The sequence below is a fragment of the Leucoraja erinacea genome, chromosome 38, assembly GCF_028641065.1.
Source record: "Leucoraja erinacea ecotype New England chromosome 38, Leri_hhj_1, whole genome shotgun sequence".
Lineage (NCBI taxonomy): Eukaryota > Metazoa > Chordata > Chondrichthyes > Rajiformes > Rajidae > Leucoraja > Leucoraja erinaceus.
Window position 1 is genome coordinate 4,252,513 of NC_073414.1, and position 24,352 is coordinate 4,276,864.

General features: G+C 43.8%; 2 protein-coding genes across 3 annotated transcripts in view; one reads left to right on the forward strand and one right to left on the reverse strand.

The window, feature by feature from the left end:
• ap2s1 (adaptor related protein complex 2 subunit sigma 1) overlaps nucleotides 1-21,030 on the reverse strand; it is a 37,029-nt gene extending 15,999 nt beyond the window's left edge. Inside the window, exons 1-2 of the mRNA XM_055663662.1 lie at nucleotides 20,855-21,030; nucleotides 8,944-9,093 (exon numbers count right to left, since the gene is read on the reverse strand). Of these exons, the coding sequence (XP_055519637.1) occupies nucleotides 8,944-9,093; nucleotides 20,855-20,857 (153 nt within the window). The 5' untranslated portion in view covers nucleotides 20,858-21,030. The remainder of the gene's footprint in view (nucleotides 1-8,943; nucleotides 9,094-20,854) is intronic.
• Nucleotides 21,031-23,483: 2,453 nt separating this feature from the next.
• The window catches only part of arhgap35a (Rho GTPase activating protein 35a), an 84,217-nt gene continuing 83,348 nt past the window's right edge, over nucleotides 23,484-24,352 (forward strand). Inside the window, exon 1 of one of the 2 annotated variants that reach the window (XM_055663655.1) lies at nucleotides 23,484-23,598. The gene's annotated coding sequence lies outside the window, so the exon portion shown is untranslated. The other variant, XM_055663658.1, reaches the window with a different exon arrangement.

Consider the following 24,352-nt stretch of genomic DNA (forward strand, 5'->3'; position numbering starts at 1 on the left):
TTCACACTTCTCTTCTCATCTCACACTTTTTAATCTTCTCATCTCTCGCCTTTGCCCAACCATCTGCCTATCAACCCCCCCTCCTCTCACCTGTATCCACCTATCACTCACCAGACTATCCTGATCCCCACTCCCCAATTAACAACTTTGTGGAGTGGAGTGCACACAATAATCTCCATCTCAACACCAAAAAAACGAAGGAGATAGTTGTGGATTTCAGGAGGGGGAGGAGGAGGATTCAACCAACACCAATCACCATCAGGGGCACTGAGGTGGAGGTGGTCGCCAACCACAGGTACCTTGGTGTGCAGCTTGACAGTGAGCTGGACTGGAAGAGTCATATGGAGGCGGTGTACAGGAAGGGACAAAGTAGACTGTATTTTTTAAGGAGGCTAAAGTCATTTAATATCTGTCAACCCCTATTGTGCAGTGTCTACCATTCAGTGGTGGCCAGTGCTCTGTTTTTTGCTGTGGCCTGTTGGGGAGAAGGCGCCCGAATAGCGGACAAAAACAGACTGGACAAGCTGATCAGGTAGGCCGGCTCAGTGGTTGGGGCAGAGCAACTAACGGTCAAGCAGGTGGCAGAGGCCAGAACTCTGAAAAAACTAGGCTCAATAATGACCAACCCCACTCACCCACTCCACGCCCTGAAGGTGATCAAGTGCAGCATCTTCAGTCAGAGACTGATTGCACCAATGTGCAAAACGGAGAGACATAGGAAGTCTTGTATACCAGCTGCTATAAGGTTTTATAATGCACAAAAATTTTAACTTATTATGTATTGAAGATATCTGTTGAAATGTGTGGTGTTATGTCTGTCTTGAAGCTGTTGTGGCACTGTAATTTCCTGTAAAGGATTATTAAAGGTTATTCATTCATTCACTTCTCTTCCGGCTTTCCTCCCCCCACCACAATCAGTCTGAAGCATGGTTGAAACATCAGCGATTCATGTTCTCCAGAGATGTTGCCTGACTGCTGAGGTACTCCAGCACCTTGTGTCTATTTTTGCCTGTCATACAAATTGCTGGAGAAACTCAGCGGGTGCAGCAGCATCTCTGGAGCAAAGGAAATAGGCGACGTTTCGGGCCGAAACCCTTCTTCAGAGGAGCATGGATATGAATGAAATAAGGGTTTCGGCCCAAAACGTCGCCTATTTCCTTCGCTCCATAGATGCTGCTGCACCCGCTGAGTTTCTCCAGCAATTTTGTGTACCTTCGATCTTCCAGCATCTGCAGTTCCTTCTTGAATACAAATTGCCATATTGTTGATCCTATTTTTTAGGAACCTAACGAAGGTACATACAACACACAGTATTGTGTTCGCGTATGCGTGTACGTATGCCAAAAAAGTTTAGAACCACTGGTCTAAAGCCAGCAGAGATCAATAAGCTAATGCCTTCCTACATTGTCAGAAATATGAGAAAATATCAAGTCAAGTTTATTCGTCACATTCACTTACGAGATGTGCCGTGAAATGAAAAGTGGCAATGATCGCGGACTATAACAGAATCACATATTCTTTTTCATATTACATATTGTGGGCCGATGGAAAAAGGGAAAAAACAGCAATTTTAAAAAAAGCAGCAGAGTGGTTCAGTAGAGTTAGTCCCTGGTGAGATAGGAGTTTACAGTCCTAATGGTCTCTTGGAAGAAACTCTTTCTCAACCTCTCCATTCCCACAGCAAGGCAACGGAGGCGTTTGCCTGACCGTAGCAGCTGGAACAGTCCGTTGCTGGGGTGGAAGGGGTCTCCCATGATTTTATTGGCACCTCCTGATGTATAGTTCCTGCAGGGGGGGGGGGGGCAAGTGAAGTTCGGCCGAACGCACTACTCTCTGCAGAGCCTTCCTGTCCTGGGCAGAGCAGTTCCCAAACCAGATTGTAATATTTATGAGGTAGAAAGAGGCGATAGTCTCTCCCCTCCTCTCCTTGGGAAGGGAAGTTAAGCTGGGAAGGGAAGGGAGGTGAAGGAGAAGAAATCCACGAGGGCTTTATAGCAGATTATAATTGATTCCATCCTCACCCCTAAAGCATGCAGTTTTGAGCTTCATTCAGCAGCTGTTTTTTCCCTTCGTAGCCCAGGGACACTGAAGCCTACCTTGGGTCTCATCTGCTGCCTTGGGGAAGAATACCCATGGAGGCAACTGAACCCAATTTGTTTCTGGGCCCATCCAGATGCCTCACAATTGGACCAGATGGTACAATGCTCCACCATGCCATCAGCTTTCTGACTTCTGATTCCTGTTTAACCGGTCACAATATGTGATGGAAAAAAACAGGTCAGATCCACAATCCATGTCATTTCTCTCCATCTGGAGTATTATGTGTTTTTTTCGTCTCCCTTTTTGCTGAATCAGTTTCTGGAGTCGAAATAGCATTAAGCATTTCCTTCATGATTCATTAGCAGCCAGTCAGTCCCGAGTCTGTGCCAGCAGCAATCACCACACTCCATTCTCTACTCTATTCTCCTCGCCCAGTCATATGTTAAGGCAGGCAAGGAAGCTGTCAGTGCCCTGTGTTGAAACATAGAAAATAGGTGCAGGAGTAGGCCATTTGGCCCCTCGAGCCTGCACCGCCATTCAATATGATCATGGCTGATCATCCAACTCAGTATCCCGTACCTGCCTTCTCTCCATACCCCCTGATCCCCTTGGCCACAAGGGCCACAACTAACTCCCTCTTAATTATAGCCAATGAACTGTGGCCTCAACTACCTTCTGTGGCAGAGAGTTCCACAGATTCACCACTCTCTGTGTGAAAAAATAAATTCTCATCTCGGTCCTAAAAGACTTCCCTCTTATCCTTAAACTGTGTGACCCCTTGTTCTGGACTTCCCCAACATCGGGAACAATCTTCCTGCATCTCGCCTGTCCAACCCCTTAAGAATTTTGTAAGTTTCTATCAGATCCCCCCTCAATCTTCTAAATTCTAGCGAGTACAAGCCGAGTCTATCCAGTTTTTCTTCATATGAAAGTCCTGTCTATTGCTGAATCAGAGCAGCTAAATGATCATGCAGGTGGAAAGGGGCAGGAGGAGGGAAAACCCCCCTAATCAAGGGTTGGAGGAGGCGACAGCAATAGTGAATGACAATATGACCAAGTGCAATCTGGAAATCACCATTCATGGTGCAGGGATGTAAAACCTTTTATTGCTGGTATTCCTTACAATTTGAGTTTGAGTTCAGTTTATTGTCACGTGTACCGAGGTGCAATGAAAAGCTTTCACTGCGTGCTAACCAGTCAGCGGAAAGACAATATATGATTACAATCGAGCCGTCCACAGTGTACAGGTACATGACAAAGGGAATAACATGAATAACGCTTAGTGCAGCTGAGGTCAAGTTAAGGCCGATCAAAGATCTCCAATAGGGTAGATAGTACTGCTATCAGGACTGCTCTCCAGTTGGTAGGATGGTTCGGTTTCCTGATAAGATTCAGAAGAAATTGTCCCTGAATCTGGAAGTGTGCGTTTTCACGCTATACCTTTTGTCCGATGGGAGAAGGGGGTGCGACTCATCCTTGATTATGTCGGTGGCCTTGCCGAGGCAGCGTGAGGTGCAAATGGAGTCAGCGGTAGGGAGGTTGGTCAGCTTTTTCATACTGTGGGTGCCAATGTTTATGGTGAGGGGGTAGGAGAATGGGGTCGGGAGGGAAAGATACATCGTCATGAATAAGTAGTGTAGTAGACACGATGGGCTGAATGGCCTAATTCTGCTCCTGTGACGTACGAACTTATGATGCCCCCCTCCCATTCCCCATCCGACCTCTCTGTCCTGGGCCTCCTCCATGGCCAGAGTGAGCAACACCGGAAATTGGAGGAACAGCAACTCATATTCCGCTTGGGGAGTCTGCATCCTGCGGGCATGAACATTGAATTCTCCCAATTTTGTTAGCCCTTGCTGTCTCCTCCCCCTTCCTCAGCCCTCGAGCTCCTCCTCCTCCTTTTTCCTTTCTTCTCCCCGCCACCCCCTATCAGTCTGAAGAACGGTTTTGGCCTGAAACGTTGCCTATTTCCTTCGCTCCATAGATGCTGCTGCACCCGCTGAGTTTCTCCAGCATTTTTGTCTACCTTATGATGCCAGTGACCTGGTTCACTAGCTGCCACAACGACTTTGACTCATTGCCAGAAGACAGAGTGGATGTAGGCTTGTTCTTTGTTTAACTGTCATTGTGGATCCTAGCTGGACAATAATAGGATTGTTCCACAATATCACTAATGTGGGTATATCTAGACGGAGTTGGACAGGACACCCAACCCTGATAACTACAGTTATACCTCCCAGAAGCATATTGGTGGTAGCTAAGCATGGACACTGTCCTCATAGTTGAATATTGGCATTCACTGTTAATAGCCACTTGGGCAAAGTACCAATGTGCCATTACTATCCTTGGAACAGGTATCCCATTGAGGGCTTTAGGACAGGAAGGAATACAAATGATGTTACTGGCATAATAAGAAAAGTCTTGCTGCCAACACGCTGATTCAATGCAGTGTGAAAATCTAAACATTCTATGAATTGTACAAAAATCTGCTGAGCCAAACCTCGTTTAACAGCAGAAGGATGGCGTGAGGGAATGCTAATCTATGCATCAACTAGCTTTTAAAAAAAAAAAGATTTTTTTCAATCTTGTTTGATCTTACGTCCTTTAGTTCAATTATTTTTTTAAAGTTATTGCCCTCCCTCGATATTTCTGGCTCAGCGCAGTTGCTGGGACAAATAGGGAGACAGTTTCCAGACTGACTTTGTATTCCAAGATGGCAGGGCAGCTGTTTTGCCAGTTATTTAACTATCCGCAGGTTGACACACCTATCAGGAACACCTGGAATGACTTCAATTGAAAAATATCTTTAAAAATCTGGATATGAGTGTTGCTGACAAAATGTCCACTGCTGATCCTTTGAATTTCAATTGCCTCAGAGGTACAACTAATCAGTGAATTACTTTGCTAGGAGTATGCAGTCACAGAGTTCTCGAGACCTGGTGAGGTCAGCAGCTTTCCTTGTCGAAAGTGAACCAGTGGACTTGTTTGCTGGTCTGGTAGTTTCATACTTTAGAGATACAGCATGGAAACAGGCCCCTCTTACCACCGAGTTCACGCACCCGCTCGCAGGTGATAGACTTCTGACCATATATATATAGCACTATAAACCCACTGACTCCCATGGCTATCTAGACTACTCTTCTTCCCATCCCTGCTTTCTGTGAGAACTCCATCCCCTACTCCCAATTCCTCCGTCTACGCCACATCTGCTCCCAGGAGTAGGTGTTCCACACCAGGGCATCGGAAATGACCTCATTCTTCAGGAAACGGAGGTTCCCCTCCCCTACTATAGATGAGGCTCTCACCAGGGTCTCTTCCATACCCCGTAACACTGCTTTCTCTCCCCCCATCCCCCCCACTCGTAACAAGGGCAGATTCCCCCTAGTCCTCACCTTTCACCCCACTAGACGTCACGTACAACAAATAGTCCTCCATCATTTTCACCACCTCCAACGTGACCCCATCACTCGCCACATGTTCCCATCCAGCACTTTTTTCCACCCGCTCACACTGGTTCTGTTATCCAAGTTTTGCATCCTACACACTAAGGGCAGTTTACAGAGGCCAATTGACCTACAAAGCTGCATGTCTTTGGAATGTAAAAGCAAACTGGAGCACCGTGGTCGGTCACAGGGAGAAGGTACAAACTCTGTACAGACAGCACCCGTGGTCAGGATCGAACCCGGGTCTCTGCCTCTGTAAGGCAGCAACTCTACCGCTGTGCCGCTCTAAATTCTGGAGTAAAAAGTAGTCAAATTTAAACTCCATGGTTGTTACAGTTTGATTTGAACATTGATTTAAGCTTTTCGAATGCTCTCCTTCATGAACTAAGCTGCCAAAACTACAATAGGATTGAACGGGTGTAAATCTCATATATTGGCCACGTTGTATTACTCGCATCACTCATGCCTTGAAGTTTGTCATGTGGAGTCTGAAATGAAAACCATTATTGTTGATTTAACCATTATCCATAGATGACCAGGATATATATTTGTTTTGAATTAATGGGCTTAAAGTGGCTGCTTTAGTAGTTTTTGATGGATTTAGCTTTAATGAGAACACTACTAAACATTAATATCAGTCATTTGAGAGACATAAACTATCGGGGAAAAGGATTAGAGTTTATTTTGCAACATAGATAAGAGACCCTGGATGATATAAAAACCGCTATATTCCCCTGATGACAAAGAGCTGGGGTATTCTTGATTTGTTTACCATATGGTGCGGTATTTAGTTCCATAGATTTGCGGAGCCTCACCTTTTAGCTGTCGTCAATGATACGAGTGCTTTCTAATAGCACAGGCTAGGTAAAATCACATCTCGGAAGACACTTGAGCTGACTGATTGTAGGCTTCTGAGTGCCCAACATAAATCCCATCTCCAAGAGGAGAGAAAATAGCAGATTTTTAAAAATGTTTTTAAAAGCAGAAGTGGATCTTAAATCACCTCTCATACTGTGTTTAGCTCACTGGTACTACAGTACAAACTGCAGTGTATGCTTTTATAAAATGGACACTAAAAACTGCCAGTACAAAAGGATTAATAAAGCACATTTAGCATCTATGGAGTAAACAAAATGGTGAACAAACAGCAAGGCAGCACCGGGCTAATTGGAGCAGTGTGTGAAACTAATGACCCAAAGGCAATCAAGTTATATGTTAGGTATGTCTCCACAGAGTTAAACCAGCATTATTCATACATCAGTGTCACCACTTTGAAATATTTCCTACCAAGGCTATGGATGGGCAGATATTGCAGTCCGAGGGGTAGTTTTTCTGGATGTTGGTCTCCATGTTTAAACAACAGACTATCAGCCTTGGCATCAGGGCTATTTGGTCAGCCATTTCTATTATAATGTGCCAATGCACCAATATAGGGAACCCTAAAATAAGTTGGAACGTTACTTCTCCCATTCTAACGGGGGATGGCCCTTGTGTGAATTAATGATTTTCCGCTTAAATGCTCAGTAGTATTTGCCAACTGAGTACACTGCGTTTCTTTTCCCCTTTGATGATGACTTCACTGTCTGCTGTTAAGTAACCCGAAAAAGGTTTGATGCTCATTAGTTGATCTCAGTTGTGGTAGCAAATGGAGGTGTTACACTTGACTCAAGAGCCCAAGGGGCCAGGGTTGGTTGGGAGCCCGGGGCACAGAGGTGGACGTGCGAGGAGAGGGACGCCGGTTCGCAGGTCCAAGGGAAGGCGGCGGCTGGAAGCCCGTGGCCGCAGCAGCCTGGTGCTTGCCTGGAACGGGCACCCCTCATAATACCCAGAGCATGGATTGGGAATGGCGTTAAAACATGGCGCCTCTTGCATGTGGGATCAGTAGACTTTTTCCATACAGTTTGCTAAATCGGGGATGTGCTTAGATATGGCAATACTCTACTGGATTGTTTGTAAGAAAATAATTTCATTGTGCGTTTACACTTTGCACGTGGCAATCCAAGCACCATTCAACCATCACTGGAGGTAGGTGATCTCCCGACTCTCAGCCTGAAGAAGGGTCTCAACCCGAAACGTCACCAATTCCTTTTCTCCGGAGATGCTGTCTGACCTGATGAGTTACTCCAGGTTTTTGTGTCTATCTTCGACAATATGAGAGTCTTGCTAAAGAGGGTTCACTGTTAAAGTTTGTATGAGGAAGGGATTTGAAGGAATAGCTTGTCATAAATTGCACCATCACGCCAAGCATTTGAATGATAACCTGTGGGATAAGCTATCCAAGGGCCATGCCTGCAGGGTAAGAATGAAGTCAATTGGGTTAAAAAACAAGCTCAAATCTAAAGCAATGGATTGCTATCCCTCACAGGAGTGATTTTAGTCAGCAATGGCCTGGTTCAACCTGTACCACATCATGAGAGGAATAGATCGGGTAGATGCACAGAGACTCTTGCACAGAGTAGGTGAATCGAGGTTTAAGGTGAAGGGGAAAAGATTTAATAGGAATCTGAGGGATAATTTTTTCTTTTGGCAATGCCATGAAACTAAAGATTGGCAAACCTTAACATAGTTTGCGTTTATCATCATCTTAGTCAAATTATATTGACGACATATGCATGTCTGTATATAAATGTTCATGTGTCTGATAATATAAGGGATATAATGTAATGGATGCAAGCATAACACTAATTTTATATTTGCAGATGGAGAATTACATACTGGTGTAGTTTTAGAGATACAGCGCGGAAACAGGCCCTTCGGCCCACCGAGTCCGCACCAACCAGTGATCTCGAAACACTATCCTACACACACACTGGGGACAATTTACACTTATACCAAGCCAATTAACCTACAAACCTGTGCATCTTTGAAGTGTGGGAGGAAACCGAAGATTGCGGAGAAAACCCAGTGGTCACGGGGAGAACGTACACACCAAAGATTCTATAGTGGAGCAAGATAGACCACTCCTGCTAAATGCAATGGGCTGACGTGTAGTACGCAACGGAACAGAACGTGGGCCTTTTTTTCATCCATTTCTTAACTTGACCCGGCCCGCTGTGTAATCAACGTTGCGGGGGAACAGTTTGTGTTAATAAATTAAAATTCTGAAAATGTGAAGATTTTTACAAAAAGAACTTTTATTTTTACGAGGATGTTTCCGTAACCGGCTTCCGTCTCCGCACTAGTATCCTACGGGATCTTTGGTGCAGAGACAGAAGCCGGTTACGGAAATGGGGCCGAAAATTACCCATGAATTTGCCCATCACCGTACGATGTCTTTTTGGTCGAGTGGACTATCTTGCTCGCTATAGGATCTTTGGTACACACTCCGTACAGACAGCACTCGTAGTCGGGATCAAACCCGGGTCTCTGGTGCAGCAAGCGCTGTAAGGCAGCAACTCTACCGCTGCACCACCATGCCTGCCTGACCATTGCAATCTCAGAACTGCAGTCGTTAGTGTACCTCCACAAAGTTGGTATGTTTCGCGTCACGAACAGTCACAACAGCGTGAACCTCCTCGATGAGCTTCTGCTTTTCATCGTCGTCAAACTGCATGTACCACTTAGCCAGACGGGTTTTGCCAGCACGGTTTTGAATAAGGATGAAACGGATCTGAAAAGAGAAAGGGAAATAAATGAAGAGGCTGCATGATTTTTCTGTTTTATTTATGTGTCCCAAAAGAATATTTTGTTGCAATCTCGCTTAATCAACAACACCAAAATGAATTCACAGATTAATATCTTGCCTTTTACAGCTACGATTTTTGCATTGTGCAAATTAGCAGCCAGCAGAGGAAATGTTTCAAAATGTTATGAATAGTTTGTGAATTACTTTAGTTTTAGGACTTTATTCCTTGGAGCACACGAGCCCGAGGGGAGATGTTAAATAGGTGTATAAAATCATGCGGGGAATAGAGAGGGGGAATGCACAGTCTTTTACCCAGGGTAGGGGAATTAAAAACAAGAGGACATATGTTTAAGGTGAGATGGGGCAAGATTTAATAGGATCCTAAAAGGCAACTTTTGCTCTTAGTGTATGGGTGGGTGTATGGAACGAGCTGCCAGAGGAGTTAGTTGAGGCAGGACTGACTATTCCAATGTTTAGACAGGTACATGGATAGGACAGGTTCAGAGAGATATGGGCCAAATGCAGGCAGGTGGGACTAGTGTTGATGGGACATGTTGGCCGGTGTGGTCAAGTTGGACCAAAGGGATTGTTACCACACTGTAAGACCTTAGGGGACATTTTAGGTCAGGGCACTTCTTCAGACTGAAGGTTGTACAGTTGTACAGTGTTCCTCCAACAGATCTAACTGACAATATTTTCAAGTATGAAATTGGACAGCAAACATTTCCACCACAAACAAGACTATTCTTGCTTTTTGCTCCACCGATTTATTTTTTCAGCATCCAGTCTCTTTTGTCTCCACTCCTGTTCCCTCCCCCCCTCCCCCAATATCCACACATGTGCACTTTCCAATAGGAGTCATTGGATGGTGATCAGAACCTATAATCTGGAATGATCTTTCTTCTTGGTAAAACCCCTGTCCCACGGTACGAGTTCAAGATTCAAGATTCAAGATTCAATTTAATTGTCATTTGGACCCCTTGAGGTCCAAACGAAATGCCGTTTCTGCAGCCATACATTACAAACAAATAGACCCAAGACACAACATAATTTACATAAACATCCATCACATCGCTGTGATGGAAGGCCAAAAAAACTTATCTCTCCACTGCACTCTCCCTCTTCATTCCAAGAGCTCTCCCGAGTTTGCCCTGATTCGAACTCGGAGATTTACGGTAATGGCCACTCGTCAGTACTCGGGGCTCTCGTGGACATTTTTCAACATGTTGCCTTACAGCACTTGCTGCACCAGAGACCCAGGTTTGATCCCGACTACATTTCCTTTTCAACATGTTGAAAAATGTTCACGAGTCTTCCCGAGCTTACCTGCCGTTAGCGAGTCTCCCCAAGCACATGCCGTTCGCGTTACGAGCCGGCAAGAGACGCCCCCGAGCTCCGACGTACCCGCTACATTCATTCTCCGTGCTTACCACAAGTTTGATTTATTTTAAACTTGGGAGAGCTCTTGTAATGAACTCGTACCGTGGGACAGGGCTTTAAGACCACAATGATCTCAGCTAACTTGATGGACCGTTGCAGTGACTGCTACATTCCGTGGTTACCTTTGGATGCTTTATTTAGACGCTTTCTAAGACGGTGGGGTGCACCCCACCTTTGACATGTTGCTATGAAAAGGTCTGTGGTTTTCTGATGGAAGTGGGGAGGGCATCTGACTCAGTGATTACAGGCTTATAAAAGGTACACCCAACCTTCATTTCCTCAAGCAATAGAAGATTTTATTTTAATTACCCCGTACAATTAAATAACAGTTTATAGACCAAAAAAAAACTTTTACGTATTAAAAACATTCCAAAAATATCACAGCCACCTATATTCTCCCCTTCACTCAAATACATCTTGGCGCCTACCCAAGTGTACTGCTGCTAAAAAAAAAGGTTCCTTTGCCTAGCTATTTGTGTCCTTATTCTCAAATGCACTCCACCGTTATAAGTGTGGGAATAACAAGTTGAGCTGGAACGTGGGTATCTGGAAACCATTTTGAGACAGAGGGTCGACAACATGGAATTAATTCAAAGGTTTAACCATATGGTGGTTTGGAAGGGTCTCGACCCGAAACGTCACCCATTCCTTCTCTTCAGAGATGCTGCCTGTCCCGCTGAGTTACTCCAGCTTTTTGTGATTATCTTCGTCTAGTTTCGACCAGCACCTGCAGTTCCTTCGCACATATCTCAACCACTTGCCCATTTTTGTCCCATGTCTCTCTAAATCTTTCCTATTCATGTACGTCTCCAAATAAAGATTTCCTTTTAAAGGTTCTCATAGTACCTACCTCAGCTACCTCCTCTGGCAGCTTATTCCATATCCCCTCTGCGTGAAAAAGTTGCCCCTCAGGTTCTTATTAAATCTTTCCTATTAAATCAGGCCGACAAAGGTTCCTGAACTAAAACGTCACCTATCCATGTTCTCCAGAGATGCTGCCTGATCTGGTGCATTACTCCAGCACTTTGTGTCTTTTTTCTTTGTAAACCAGCACTTGCAGTTCCTTGTCTCCTAATATTTCTACTAGTCTTTTAAATGCCATCCTTATAGTGTGGAATTCTAATTTAAAGAAACGCTGGAAATACTTTACAGGTTAGGCAGCATCTGCAGAGGGAGAGAGAATTTAGTGCTCATGTTTCAAGGTTGATAACTTGGAAAAGTTAGAAATAGAACACATTTTCCATTCCAGAGAAATGGGGGAGGAGCAGAGAACAAGGAGAAGATTTTGAGGTGAGAATAAATGACACAGCCTATTCTTGGTTTTTGCTGAGTTCCTCCACCAATTTGTTTTTTCAGCATCTAGTCTCTTTTGTCTCCATTCCTGTTGATATGGGAGGAGAATTGAGAGTAAGAGGAGCCAATGAAAGCTGAATTACAGGAAGGGAGAGAAAAATAAATCTGCAGAAAAAGATTGAAAAGAATGTTTGCATCCTGTTACTTTTTGGCACTCCCTGCCACAATATCCCACCAAATGACAATGAAAGATCATCCATCCAACACATGAACTCGGTTTCTCTCATCATGGATGCTGCTTGACTTGCTGAGTAATTACAGCATTTTCCATTCTCATCCCAACATGAGATTCTCTAGGGTTAACTGGAAATACGGTGGCATGAGATCTACTGCCGTACAGCACCAGGGGCCCGGGTTCGATCCTGACTACGGGTGCTGTCTGTATGGAGTTTGTACGTTCTCCCCGTGGCCTGCATGAGTTTTCTCCGAGATCTTCGGTTTCCTCCCACACTCTAGAGACGTACAGGTTTGTAGGTTAATTGGCTTGTCCCTAGTGTGTGCGGGGTGGTGTTAATGTGCGGGGATCACTGGTCGGTGCGGACTCTGTGGGCCGTAGGGCCTGTTTCCACGCTGTATCTCTAAACTAAACAAAAATGTGGCCAACTCTTCATCTCTTTGGTTCAGGAGAGAAAATGAGAACCCCTACTTCTATTGTTATAAGTATTCACATTTTGAATGACTTGTATTCTACAGTTTATCCTTTGAGAAACATTTGTAAATTTCGTGCCATTAATAACAAGTTAGGGAGGAAAGATTTCAACATTTAAACTCCATTCAATGTACTAAGGTTGAAATGCACCCAAACAAACTTTGTGGGAGTCCAGATTAATGTAACGGATACAGATAATACATGTCTGAACACTATCATTACTTATTTTCTCAAATGGAATTAGATTTCTCTTTATTTAAGATGTCACTTTGTTTGAGCTTAACTGCACCTAATTTGCATATCTGTAATTAGAATAATTATATAAATGACTGGGTGGTTTAGTCACAATGCAAGAAAACTTCAATTCAAATAAAAATAATACACTTTCTTTCATCAGCGATAATATCATATGGATAACAGCAGTCTTAGCTAGAAGCATCTTTTAACAGTTTTCCATTCCAGCTTGTACATCAAGAGTCTTACAGCACTGGAACAGGCCCTTCAGCCCAACTTGCCCACACTGACCAACGTGTCCCAGCTCCACTAGTCACACCTGCCCGCGTTTGGCCCATATCCCTCCAAACCTGTCCTATCCATGTACCTGTCTAAATGTTTCTGGGACGTTACAAAAGTACCTGCCTCACCTATCTCCTCCAGCAGCTCGTTCCATACACCCACCACCCTTTGTGTGAAGAAATTACCCCTCAAATTCCTATTAAAACCTTTCCCCTTTACCTTGAACCTATGAATCTGGTCCTTGATTCGCCTACTCTGGGCAAGAGGCTCTGTGCATCGATCCGATCTATTCCTCTCAAGATTTTAAACACCTGTATAAGATCACCCCTCATCCTTCTGCACTCCAAGGAATAGAGACCCAGCCTACTCAACCTCTCCCTATAGCTCATGCCCTCTAGTCCTGGAACATCCTTTAGTAAATCTTTGCTGAACCCATTCAAGCTTAACAATATCCTAGAACATGGTGCCCAGAACTGAACACAATATCTAAAAGTGGTCTCACCAACATCTTATACAACTGTTCAATGACCTCCCAACTTCTATACTCAATACTCTGACTGATGAAGGTAATTGTGCCAAAAGCCTTTTTGACCACCTCATCTACCTACCACTCGACCTTCAAGGAACCATGCACTCCTAGATCCCTCTGCTCTGCAACACTCCCCAGAGGCCTATCATTCACTGTGTAGGTCCTGCCCTTGTTAGCCGTCCCAAAATTCACCACCTCACACTTCCCTGGTGTAAGATAGAAGTAGTGTAGGGGTGTTCGTTGGTCGGCACAGGCGTGTTGGGGGCCGAAGGGCCAGTTTCCACTCTGTATCTCTAAAATAACCCAAACTATTTATTTCAGATTTCAACTGTTCACATTATTGCAAAATATATTGGACTTGGCAAATCATGAATCATTCATTTGGATCTCGTGTAACTCAACGCCAATGGCATCCAATAAAGCACAATTGGGTTATTGTCATCAACTAATCTACTTTATTATTGTGAATTTGTTTAGAGATACCGCACGCAAACAGGCCCTTCGGCACGCCAAGTCCGCAACGACCAGCGATCCCCGCACACTTACACTATCCTACACACACTAGGGGCAATTTTACATTCATACCAAGCCAATTAACCTACAAATCTGTGTGCCTTTGGAGTGTGGAAGGAAACCGAAGATCTCGGAGAAAACCCATGCAGGTCACGGGGAGAACGTACAAACTCTGTACAGACAGCGCCCGTAGTCAGGATCATACCCGGATCTGTGGCGCTGTAAGGCAGTAGCTCTACCTCTGCGCCAATGTAAATTCAACACAGATTGAGATGGATTTTAATGTTAGTTTGCACAAATGGACGCATATTTAAATTAAAACAGATTCTATTTTTGTTTATAAAGAAACCATTGCTAAGTCTTTTTTCCATGCAGGAGGCTCCATGAAATGTTGGCATTGGTCAGGAAGTCGTGTCTGCTTACTCAGGGGCACAGGACACAATACTGATTGAGTCTCTAATGAGGCTGGTGCTTGGTAATGCTGGGTGGGAAAATTGTTTCAAGTTAGGAAATCCTCAGGAAAAAGCAACAATATCCTAAAACAACCCTGGGACAGATCAGTCCATTTATGATACTGAAATTATTTTATTTAAAAAATATTCTAACACCTATAATTGCCAACTTAAAGTATTATTCTCAAAGTAGAATGGTGAATTTAACACCATTTAATGCTTAGAATTTGGGGTTCATAACATATCTGCCCAGATCTTCCTTGCACCATTACTGACATTGGAGACCTTCACGACATCCTCCTTGCTATGCAGACCCCTACTAAATTTATAGTATACACGGCACTGCACCAACTGAGGCAGTGAGCTGGCAACTATGGAGGAATGATTTTCAGAGGAAATTAGGTCAATATTGGAGACACAAGAAACTGCAGATGCTGGAATCTTGAATAAAACACAAAGTGTTGGAGGAGCTCAGCGACTCAGGCAGCCTGGCCCCTCCATTGATGATGCCTTCGAGGGTGGTGGAGGCCAGTTCTCTGGATGCTTTCAAGAGAGAGCTAGACGGGGCTCTTAAAAATAGCAGAGTCAGGGGATATGGGGAGAAGGCAGGAACGGGGTACTGATTGGGGATGATCAGCCATGATCACACTGAATGGCGGTGCTGGCTTGAAGGGCCGACTGGCCTACTCCTGCATCTGTTGTCTATAAAACAATGCATGTTCGTCTAACCTCTCCTTATAGCTACCACCCTCTAATCCTGGCAGCATCCTGCTAAACCTCTTCTGCACCCTTTGCAAAGCGTCTATATCCTTCCTGTAATGCAGCAACCAGAACTGCAAACAATACTCTAACTGAGGTCCCAAAAATGTTTTAATAAGGCCGCAACATGACTTCCTGAACCTTTATGCCCTGGTCGATTAAGGTAAGAATACCATGTGCCTTTCATAAAAATCTATCTGCTTGTGTTGCCACTTCTAAGTAGCAATGGACTTGGACCCCAAGATAATAATAAGAAGGAAACTGTTCTGGCCTTCATGCTCTGCCTTGTTGAAAACCAGTCTAATTGGTCCCATGATACTGCTTCAATCTCTATACCTTTGAAAATGTTGCATTTTCAACTGAATATACAACTCCGTGGAGAAAATGACAATTCAATTTCCTATTTTTAATTCACTATGAAAAATAGTGGAATATACATTTTTCTGGAAGGGTCAGCAGTTCTTGCTACTATCTAATCACCCTTGAGAGGGTGGTGGAGGCAAACTGCATCCACATCGGTGAGACCAAGTGTAGGCTTGGCGATCGTTGCGCCGAACATCTCCGCTCGGTCCGAATTAACCAACCTGATCTCCCTGTGGCTCAGCACTTCTACTCCCCCTCCCATTTCGAATCCGACCTTTCTGTCCTGGGCCTCCTCCAATGCCAGAGATTGGAGGAGCAGCATCTCATATTCCGCTTGGGCAGTCAACACCCCAGCGGCCTGAACATTGACTTCTCCAATTTCCAGTAGCCCTTGCTGTCTCCTCCCCAGCTATTCTGTCAGCTCTCCCTCAGCCCTCTGGTTCCTCCTCTTCCTTTCTTCTTGCCGCCCCCCCCCCCCCCCCCCCCCCCCCCCACCCCCACCCTGCATCAGTCTGAAGAAGGGTTTCGGCCCGAAACGTCGCCTATTTCCTTCGTTCCATAGATGCTGCCGCACCCGCTGAGTTTCTCCAACGTTTTTGTCTGCCTTTTTTAACTACTGCAACCCTTGTGCTCCCATAGCTGTCCGACAGTGGTCCCACCCTGCAGTTGGGTCGGGAGTTCCAGGAATTTGACTGGGCAATAATGAAAGAACAGCAACATTTCAAAGTAAAGCTGGTGTATGACACAGAAACATCCATGCTCCCATCTGCCTCTGCATTGTCCTGGACATTATGAATCTTGTGAGGGAGGTGCTGTTAAAGAAATGAGCTGAGAGCCCACATTGCATCTTGTCTATGTCGCATTATATGGCTGTGGTGCTCTGGTGGACATGGATGAACATTTAGGACAAGCATGGATGTTTGTCAAGCAAATGGGCAGATGATGCCCGGTTTCTTGAACGTGGTTGGGAATATTCAATTCCAGGTAATTGAACAGTATCCATCCCATTGCTGACTTGTGCTTGATACATGATTTTCCGGGACCCTTGGTTCCAAAGCCTTGCCGGATTATCCGTTTTGCTAGACCAACAGAGGTCACGCCTCCAAGAGAGTTTTTTGTTAGTTTTAAAAGTATGTGTTAATGTTCTCTGGTTTGTTTTATGTGGGGGGTGGGGGAGGGGGTCGAGATGCGATTGTGTTCCGGAGATGCGATTGTGTTCCGGATCGCATCTCCGTTCGTTCTGCGGCCTAACACCATGGAGCTGACGACCTTGCTCGAGACTGACTTTGAGCCCCACCGCGGGGCCGTGGACTTACCATTGGAGCCTGCGATCCCTTGCTTGTGATCGACGCTCCAACTGCGGCCTGCGGATTTCAACATTGAGGAGCTTGCAGTCTTGGGTAGAGGCTGATGCCGGGAAGCTCCAAAGTCGCAGAAGGTTCGACTAGCCCCGACCCAGGGTCTGAGATTCCCCCAGATGTGGGAGCTTGATTGCCCCCTTGATCATACCTGCATAGTATGCATGGGGTAATACACATACTATCTATAATGACCAGCAGTCAACCGTTCCAACATATTGTTGAGGAAGGGAAGTCTGGTAAATCCCCAGACTCTTGATTTTAGCTAATCCTGTGTTTTTTCCCCTCATGGATGGTAGAGAGGCACATATTTCATCGTCCATCAGAGCTCAAACATATTTCCAGATGTAGCAGAGGGAGAAGCACGCTGCCTTTTTGCTACATTAATTTGTAGCTCAAGATTGAAAAGGACACATCCTTAACGCAGGCTTGTATAGAGTGGATGTGGAGAGAATATTTCCACTAGTGGGACTAGAGATCATAGTCTCAGAATTAAAATACATTCCTTTAAGAAGGAGATGAGGAGGAATTTCTTTAGTCAGAGGGTGGTGAATCTGTTGATGTTTTTAAGGCAGAGATAGACAGATTCCTGATTGGTACGGGTGTCAAGTATTAAGGCAGGAGAATGGGGTTAGGAGGGATAGATGGATCAGCCATGATTGAATGGCGGAGTAGACTTGATGGGCCGAATGGGCTAATTCTGCTCCGATCACTTATAACTTTACGACCTCAACAGTTTCAGATTTTAAAGAAAAGGAACAAATCACAATGTTTCTCCAGAGAAATAGCTCCACATCTAAACAATATCACGCAAGCATCCAACTTATTCAGTAGATTGTCCATCTAAAGTAAAGGGCCTCTCGTACTTTCACGACCTTTTTTACTCGTGGACATTTTTCATCAGGCTAGAAAAACGCCCCGACCTACTTGATGCCACGAGTACCTACGACTAGCATCACAACCTACCTACGACCATGCTGCGAGTACGAGTCAAGGGCAAACTCGGCAGAGGTTGTGAGCTAGGTCATGCAAGTGGAACAGGCCCTTAACACAAGTGAAAATGGTACCAGCGATTGCTTTGCAAGGAGTGTTAACTAGTAAGATGCTGGGGTTAAATGGGGCATGATCGTTCTTAGATTGACTGGTGTAAGATTTGCGCTAAAGTGTTACAACTTGCTAAGTTCCTGTTGTGTCTACTCTATGGTTGGTTAAGAAATACAGACTAGTATAGCATCATATTTTGTCTACAGTCTTTGCTGAGTTAGCTTATTTTGGGTGTTCTGGCAAAACAAGTATTAAATTTAGCTTCTGCAGTCTGGAGAGGGATGGGGAGTTCATATGCGGAGAGCCCTTATGCAAGTGGATATCCTAAATAGTTCAAAGGAAAGGATAGACAGCTAAGAATTATTCCTCCATAACATGGCCAAAATCACTCGCTGACAAAGAGGAATAGCTTCTTGAACATGATAAAATGTGAATACAAACTTGTGGACTCAAACCATTCAACACCAAGGGCAGGTTTTAGTTTTAGAGATGCAGCATAGACACAGGGTCTTCGGCCAACCAAGTCCAAGTCGACCAGTGATCCCTGTGCACTAGTTCTATCCTACAGACTAGAGACAATTTTACAGAAGCCAATTAACCTACAAACTTGCACATCTTTGGAATGTGTGAGAAAACTGTAGTGCCTGGAGAAAACCCACGCGGTCACAAGGAGAAAGTTCAAACTACGTACAGATAAGCACTTGTAGTTCGGATCTGCCCTGTGTCTATGGCACTGTAAGGCAGCAACTCTACCGCTGGGAGGAAATTGGAGCAGCCGGAAGAATCCCATGCTGTCACTGGGAGACCAGGTAAACTCTACTAGAGAACTCTGAAGGTCAGGATTGAATCCCGACCCAGCTGTGAATTGAATCCAGCCACTTTACCAGCTCCAACATTGTGCTGTCCTGTTCAGATATTTCTGCACATCTGTATTTACAATATTTCACATTAAAGGATTATGGCACTGCCTCCATCTGCTTCATTATGATCCTTATGCTCCACAGGATTTTTCTCCCACCTATATTCATCCACCATCACATCAACATATCCTTCTATTCCTTTCACCCACATCTATCTTCCACTTAACCGTGTCTATGTTGTTCTTTGCAACATAGTATGCACAATGCAAGCCAATATTTATCCTTTACCCAGTATCTCAAAAGGCAAAGCATGGCCCTTTGTGCCTTTTCTGATTTGATAAATAAAGATTGATTAGATCTTTGGATTCACCAGCTTGTGGCTGATCCTCATAATTGTTGAGTCCCTCATTGTCCAAACATCTTTCCACGTCGGCCTTAAAAATATTTGATTACAGTATTGGAACAGAAATTGACAAACAAGTCACAGTACTCTTCATTTCATTTACATACTGAAATCATGCACTCATTTCTTAACTCACCAGGGCAACGTTTTATTTTGGCATCTACCTTGCTAAAACTGCCCCAGAATGTTTTTACGTTTTGCTCTTTCAAACACCAACTGGTATGAATACATAGAAACATAGAAAATAGTTGCAGGAGGAGGCCATTCGGCCCTTCGAGCCAGCACCGTCATTCATTGTGATCATGGCTGATCGTCCCCAATCAATAACCCGTGCCTGCCTTCTCTCCATATCCCTTGATTCCACCAGCCCCTAGAGCTCTATTTAACTCTCTCTTAAATCCATCCAGTGATTTGGCCTCCACTGTCCTCTGTGGCAGGGAATTCCACAAATTCACAACTCTCTGGGTGAAAAAGTTTTTTCTCACCTCAGTCCTAAATAGCCTCCCCTTTATTCTAAGACTGTGGACCCTGGTTCTGGACTCGCCCAACATTGGGAACATTAATACATTCAACTCAGCCCTTCCTTGTAAGGCAACCCCCTCTGCCCACTAGTGAATCCTATGAATTTATATCAAGTAAAACAGAATAGATCTTATGTCATTATCACACTGTTCTTGCTGTGTGCAAATTGGTTACCCCACTTTCTACCAGAGTGCTAATGCCTCAAAAGTACTTAATCGGCTGTAAAACACTTTGAGGTGATCTGATACCTCAAGAGTAATAAAAAATTAAGTTTATTTTATTGTTAGGAAGCATTATTCTTTAAGCATTCAAGAAATTTGCCCTGAATTCACTGTTCGATTTATTGGTAACTTTTATTCCTGGTTCTCATCTCACCCACATGGAGCTATCTATCATCTCTTGAAAGCATCTAACAGGTCACCCTTCAACCTTCTCGCTTTCAAAGAATACATTAGCCTGTTCAATAATCCCCGATAGTTCTGTTATCGATCCCAATGCACGGACGGTGACAGTTATCTACACAAATATGGTGCATAAAATTGACTCATATTGTGTTTTGAACTGAATTCTGTCTTTACTTTGTGTACTAGTCATGTCTCTACTATTTATTTCATTCCCCTTACATGTTTTTCCTCTACCTGCTAAATTTTTATAAGGTGTCCTTGAGACTCTTGAAAGGCGCCCATAAATAAAATGTATTATTATTATTATTATAAAACATACATTGAAAACACTATTAAGGATGATTTTAGATTGATAAAGTGACAAGGCCTCAAGCATAGTCATCTACATGGATGCAAAGCACAGTTATATAAAAGGCGGAAGGTACACAAAGGTACATATAAAAGCCGGTACTTCTTTTTGAAGGATAGAGTAGATTTTCGTGATGTTTTACTTAATTTTTAACATGAATAATCTCACTGCTAGGCTTGGTCCAGGCCTCACTGTGCATTTACTTTCTGTCAAAATGCAAACGATCACTTACCATGGTTACGCTCCTTTTGCGGCTTCTTGCGCGTGTATTTTTTTTTGTTTAAATAGGGATGTATTTTTTGTGTTTTGACTCTCTGTGCACTGAGAGAATGTGATGTTTTATTCTGTGGCGAGGCTTCCCTATCCGCCGCTGACTCGGTCAAACCCCCGCAGCCCCTGTGAGCGGCTGCGCCACTCCAGCCGTCCCAGCACCAGGCTACTCTGGGACTTGTAGTCCAACTTGTCCTTGCCTCTCAAACATAGAAACATAGCAAAGAGTCAAGAGACAAGAGTGTTTTATTGTCATCATGTGTCCCAGATGGAACATTCCCACATTCTTACTGGAAGCAACACAACAGAATATGTAAACATGGTGCACTGTAAGCAATAGATTATGTTGAAATTGGCTTTTGATGTTTTAATTTATGTATGTACATATATGTTATGTATGTGTATATGTATGTATGTATGTATATATGTACATGTATGTGTGTGTATGTATTTATGTATATATATACAGTGTTCGGCTGGCGACCGGAAGGTAGCCGGTTCGAATCCCGCTTGGAGTGCATACTCGAATCCCGCTTGGAGTGCATGTCGTTGTATCCTTGGGGCAAGACACTTCACCCACCTTTGCCTGTGTGTAAATGTAATGTAATTATGTGAAGCACTTTGGGGTCAATGCAAGTTGACTGAAAATGTGCTATATAAATAAGATTATTATTATTATTATTATATATGTATATATATAATTTTCCTTTTATTTATTCATTTTCATCTTTTCTTTTCTTTTTTTTTTTAATCGTTCGAAATAAAGATATCATATATCAAATAAAGATATCATATATCATAGATGTTAAATTTGTGTGATTGAGTGTGTTTTTGTCATTTTTTAATTATATGTATGACTGCAGGGAAACGAAATTTCGGTCAGGCCGAAAGGTCTGAATGACAATAAACAAATCTATTCTAATCTAATCTAATAAACAAGAAAACAATGTTCAGAGTGTGTGTGTGTGTGTGTGTGCACCTGACATCAGTCTGAAGAAGGGTCTCAACCCGAAACGTCACCCATTCCTTCTCTCCAGAGATGCTGCCTGTCCCGCTGAGTTACTCCAGCGTTTTGCGTCTATCTTCGATTTAAACATACACACAGCCGTTTTGCATCTATCTTCGGTTTAAACATATATATATATATATGTGTGTGTGTGTGTTTAAACCAAAGATAGATGCAAAACTCCTATATATATACACACACATACATACACACACATATATATACATATACACACACACACATACACACACACACACATATATATATATACACACACACACACATATATATACACACACACATAGGGCATATATATAAATACATAAATATATATATATACACACACCACCCACATAAAAATACCTGACAAACAAAAATAGTGTGATAATAACAATAATAGTCTATGTAGTTCAGAGGTTATTTGGATGTTGCAGCGCTTAATAGCCTCCAGCAACTCTCCTGCCTCCAGCCAATGCAATGCGCAAATGCTTTATGTTTTAGTTCTCTTTGATGCGTACGTTAAAAAAAGAGAAACCCCCAGAGATTATCAACAGAAATTCATTCTTGTTGTCTTCCAATCTGGTAGCAACATCCAAATAAGAAGATACTAAATCTAAATGTTTGGAGAGAAGGAATGAATTACATTTCTTCAGACTGAAGGGGTCTTGACCTGAAATGCCACCCATTCCTTCTCTCCAGAGATGCTGCCTGTCCTGTTGAGTTACTCCAGCATTTTGTGTCTATCTTTGCTTTAAACCAAATTTCGTTTGAACCTCATGTGAGGTTCAAATGACAAATAAATGATATTGTATTGTATTGTAAACCAGCATCTGCAGTTCCTCCCTGTACAAAACAAGAGCTGTGCAACATTCCTCCAACATTCTCCATGGGTATACATCCATTCCTTAGCATTATATATCGTAGTGTATCCAAAAACCATGATTATACTTGGTTCCCTTGCCAATTCTTCCACCTCTTCCACCCCTTCCACCCCTGCAACGGACTGTTCCAGCCGCTACGGTCAGGCAAACGCCTCCGTTGCCATGTGGCGAGAACGGAGAGGTTGAGAAGGAGTTTCTTCCCAGAGGCAATTCGGACTGTAAACGCCTTTCTCACCAGGGACTAACTGTACAGAACGTTTTTCCTTCTATTATTTATTATGTAAAATAATATGTGTGTTATGATTGTGTTTATAATTTGTTTGGATGTTTTGTTGTTCCGCAAGCATTGCCACTTTCATTTCACTGCACATCTCGTATGTGTATGTGACAAATAAACTTGACTTGACTTGCCAATTTAAACCAGCACCTGCAGTTCCTTCCTATACAACTTATCAATGGATAGCCTTGCTTCAATGAAGCTTGGAACTACAGTTCCCAGCATTCCCTGCTGCCGTACGACCCCTACTTCCGGCTCGATGGCGACTTCCTGTCGCGCCTCCTCCTTGGAAGCCGCAACCTAAAGTGCTTGGCCAACTCCTGGCTGATGGACATCCCCGTCGACCAATCAGCGGCCCGGCCCGACGGCCCCGGGCCAATGGGGTCGCAGAGGGGGCGGGACGAACGCATCAAGTTCGGTGGACGGGGAGAGGGAGAGAGAAAAAAAATCTCCTTATTGTAGTTTAGCGCTAAAAGAAAATGATGCGATAGCGGCCGTTCGTCGACGTTTTTGAGTGAAAATCGGGTGCGGCCTGTCGAATGGTGCGTGCAGAAATGGATTTTGTGTTGATTTTTTGTGTGGTAATTTAGGAGGAGACACTGGAAGTCGTTCCCCCCCCTTTTTTTCTTTTCGCGGAGGGAATCACCTGACGAGTTGCCTCCATGGCGGCGTGAGAAACATCATGGGCGATGCCTGCTGCTGGGCAGGGGGAAGGAGAAGCTGTGGGTGCAGTAGAAGCAGCAGTTGCAGAGGAAAAAGTTGGTGAAGGGGGAAGAGTGTCTGCAGGAATATCCGCCATTTCCACACACACACACACACACACACACACTGTGGTAGAGACTTTCCAAAACCAGGGCACACAAGGCACACTCTCAGTGTGAGTGAGTGAGTGTGTGTGTGAGAGAGAGAGAGAGGGAGATAGATAGATAGAGACAGAGTGAGAGAGGTGGGGTGAGAGAGTGCAAAGGAGCAGAGAAAAAGAAAATCATACTGCTTCAATCCACACACACTCACTCTGACTCTCCCCATCTGTGTCCTATGATTCCAGAAGAAAACAAGATGTCTGCTGACCATTAATTTAAAATTCCCCTTCCTCAGAATTTTTGTCTTCTTTCACTCCTTTGTGGAAAGAAAAGGTAGGTAGAATTTTACCCCCTTCCCCTTGTTTTTTGGTGAACCCTTATTTTGTACTCCATGCTGGCTGCTTTTTTTTTCCAGCATATTGTTGTTGAGGCCAACATTATTTTGTTGGCATTGTAGTTATATTCTTATTTTTGTCTGTTTGTTTGAATGCCA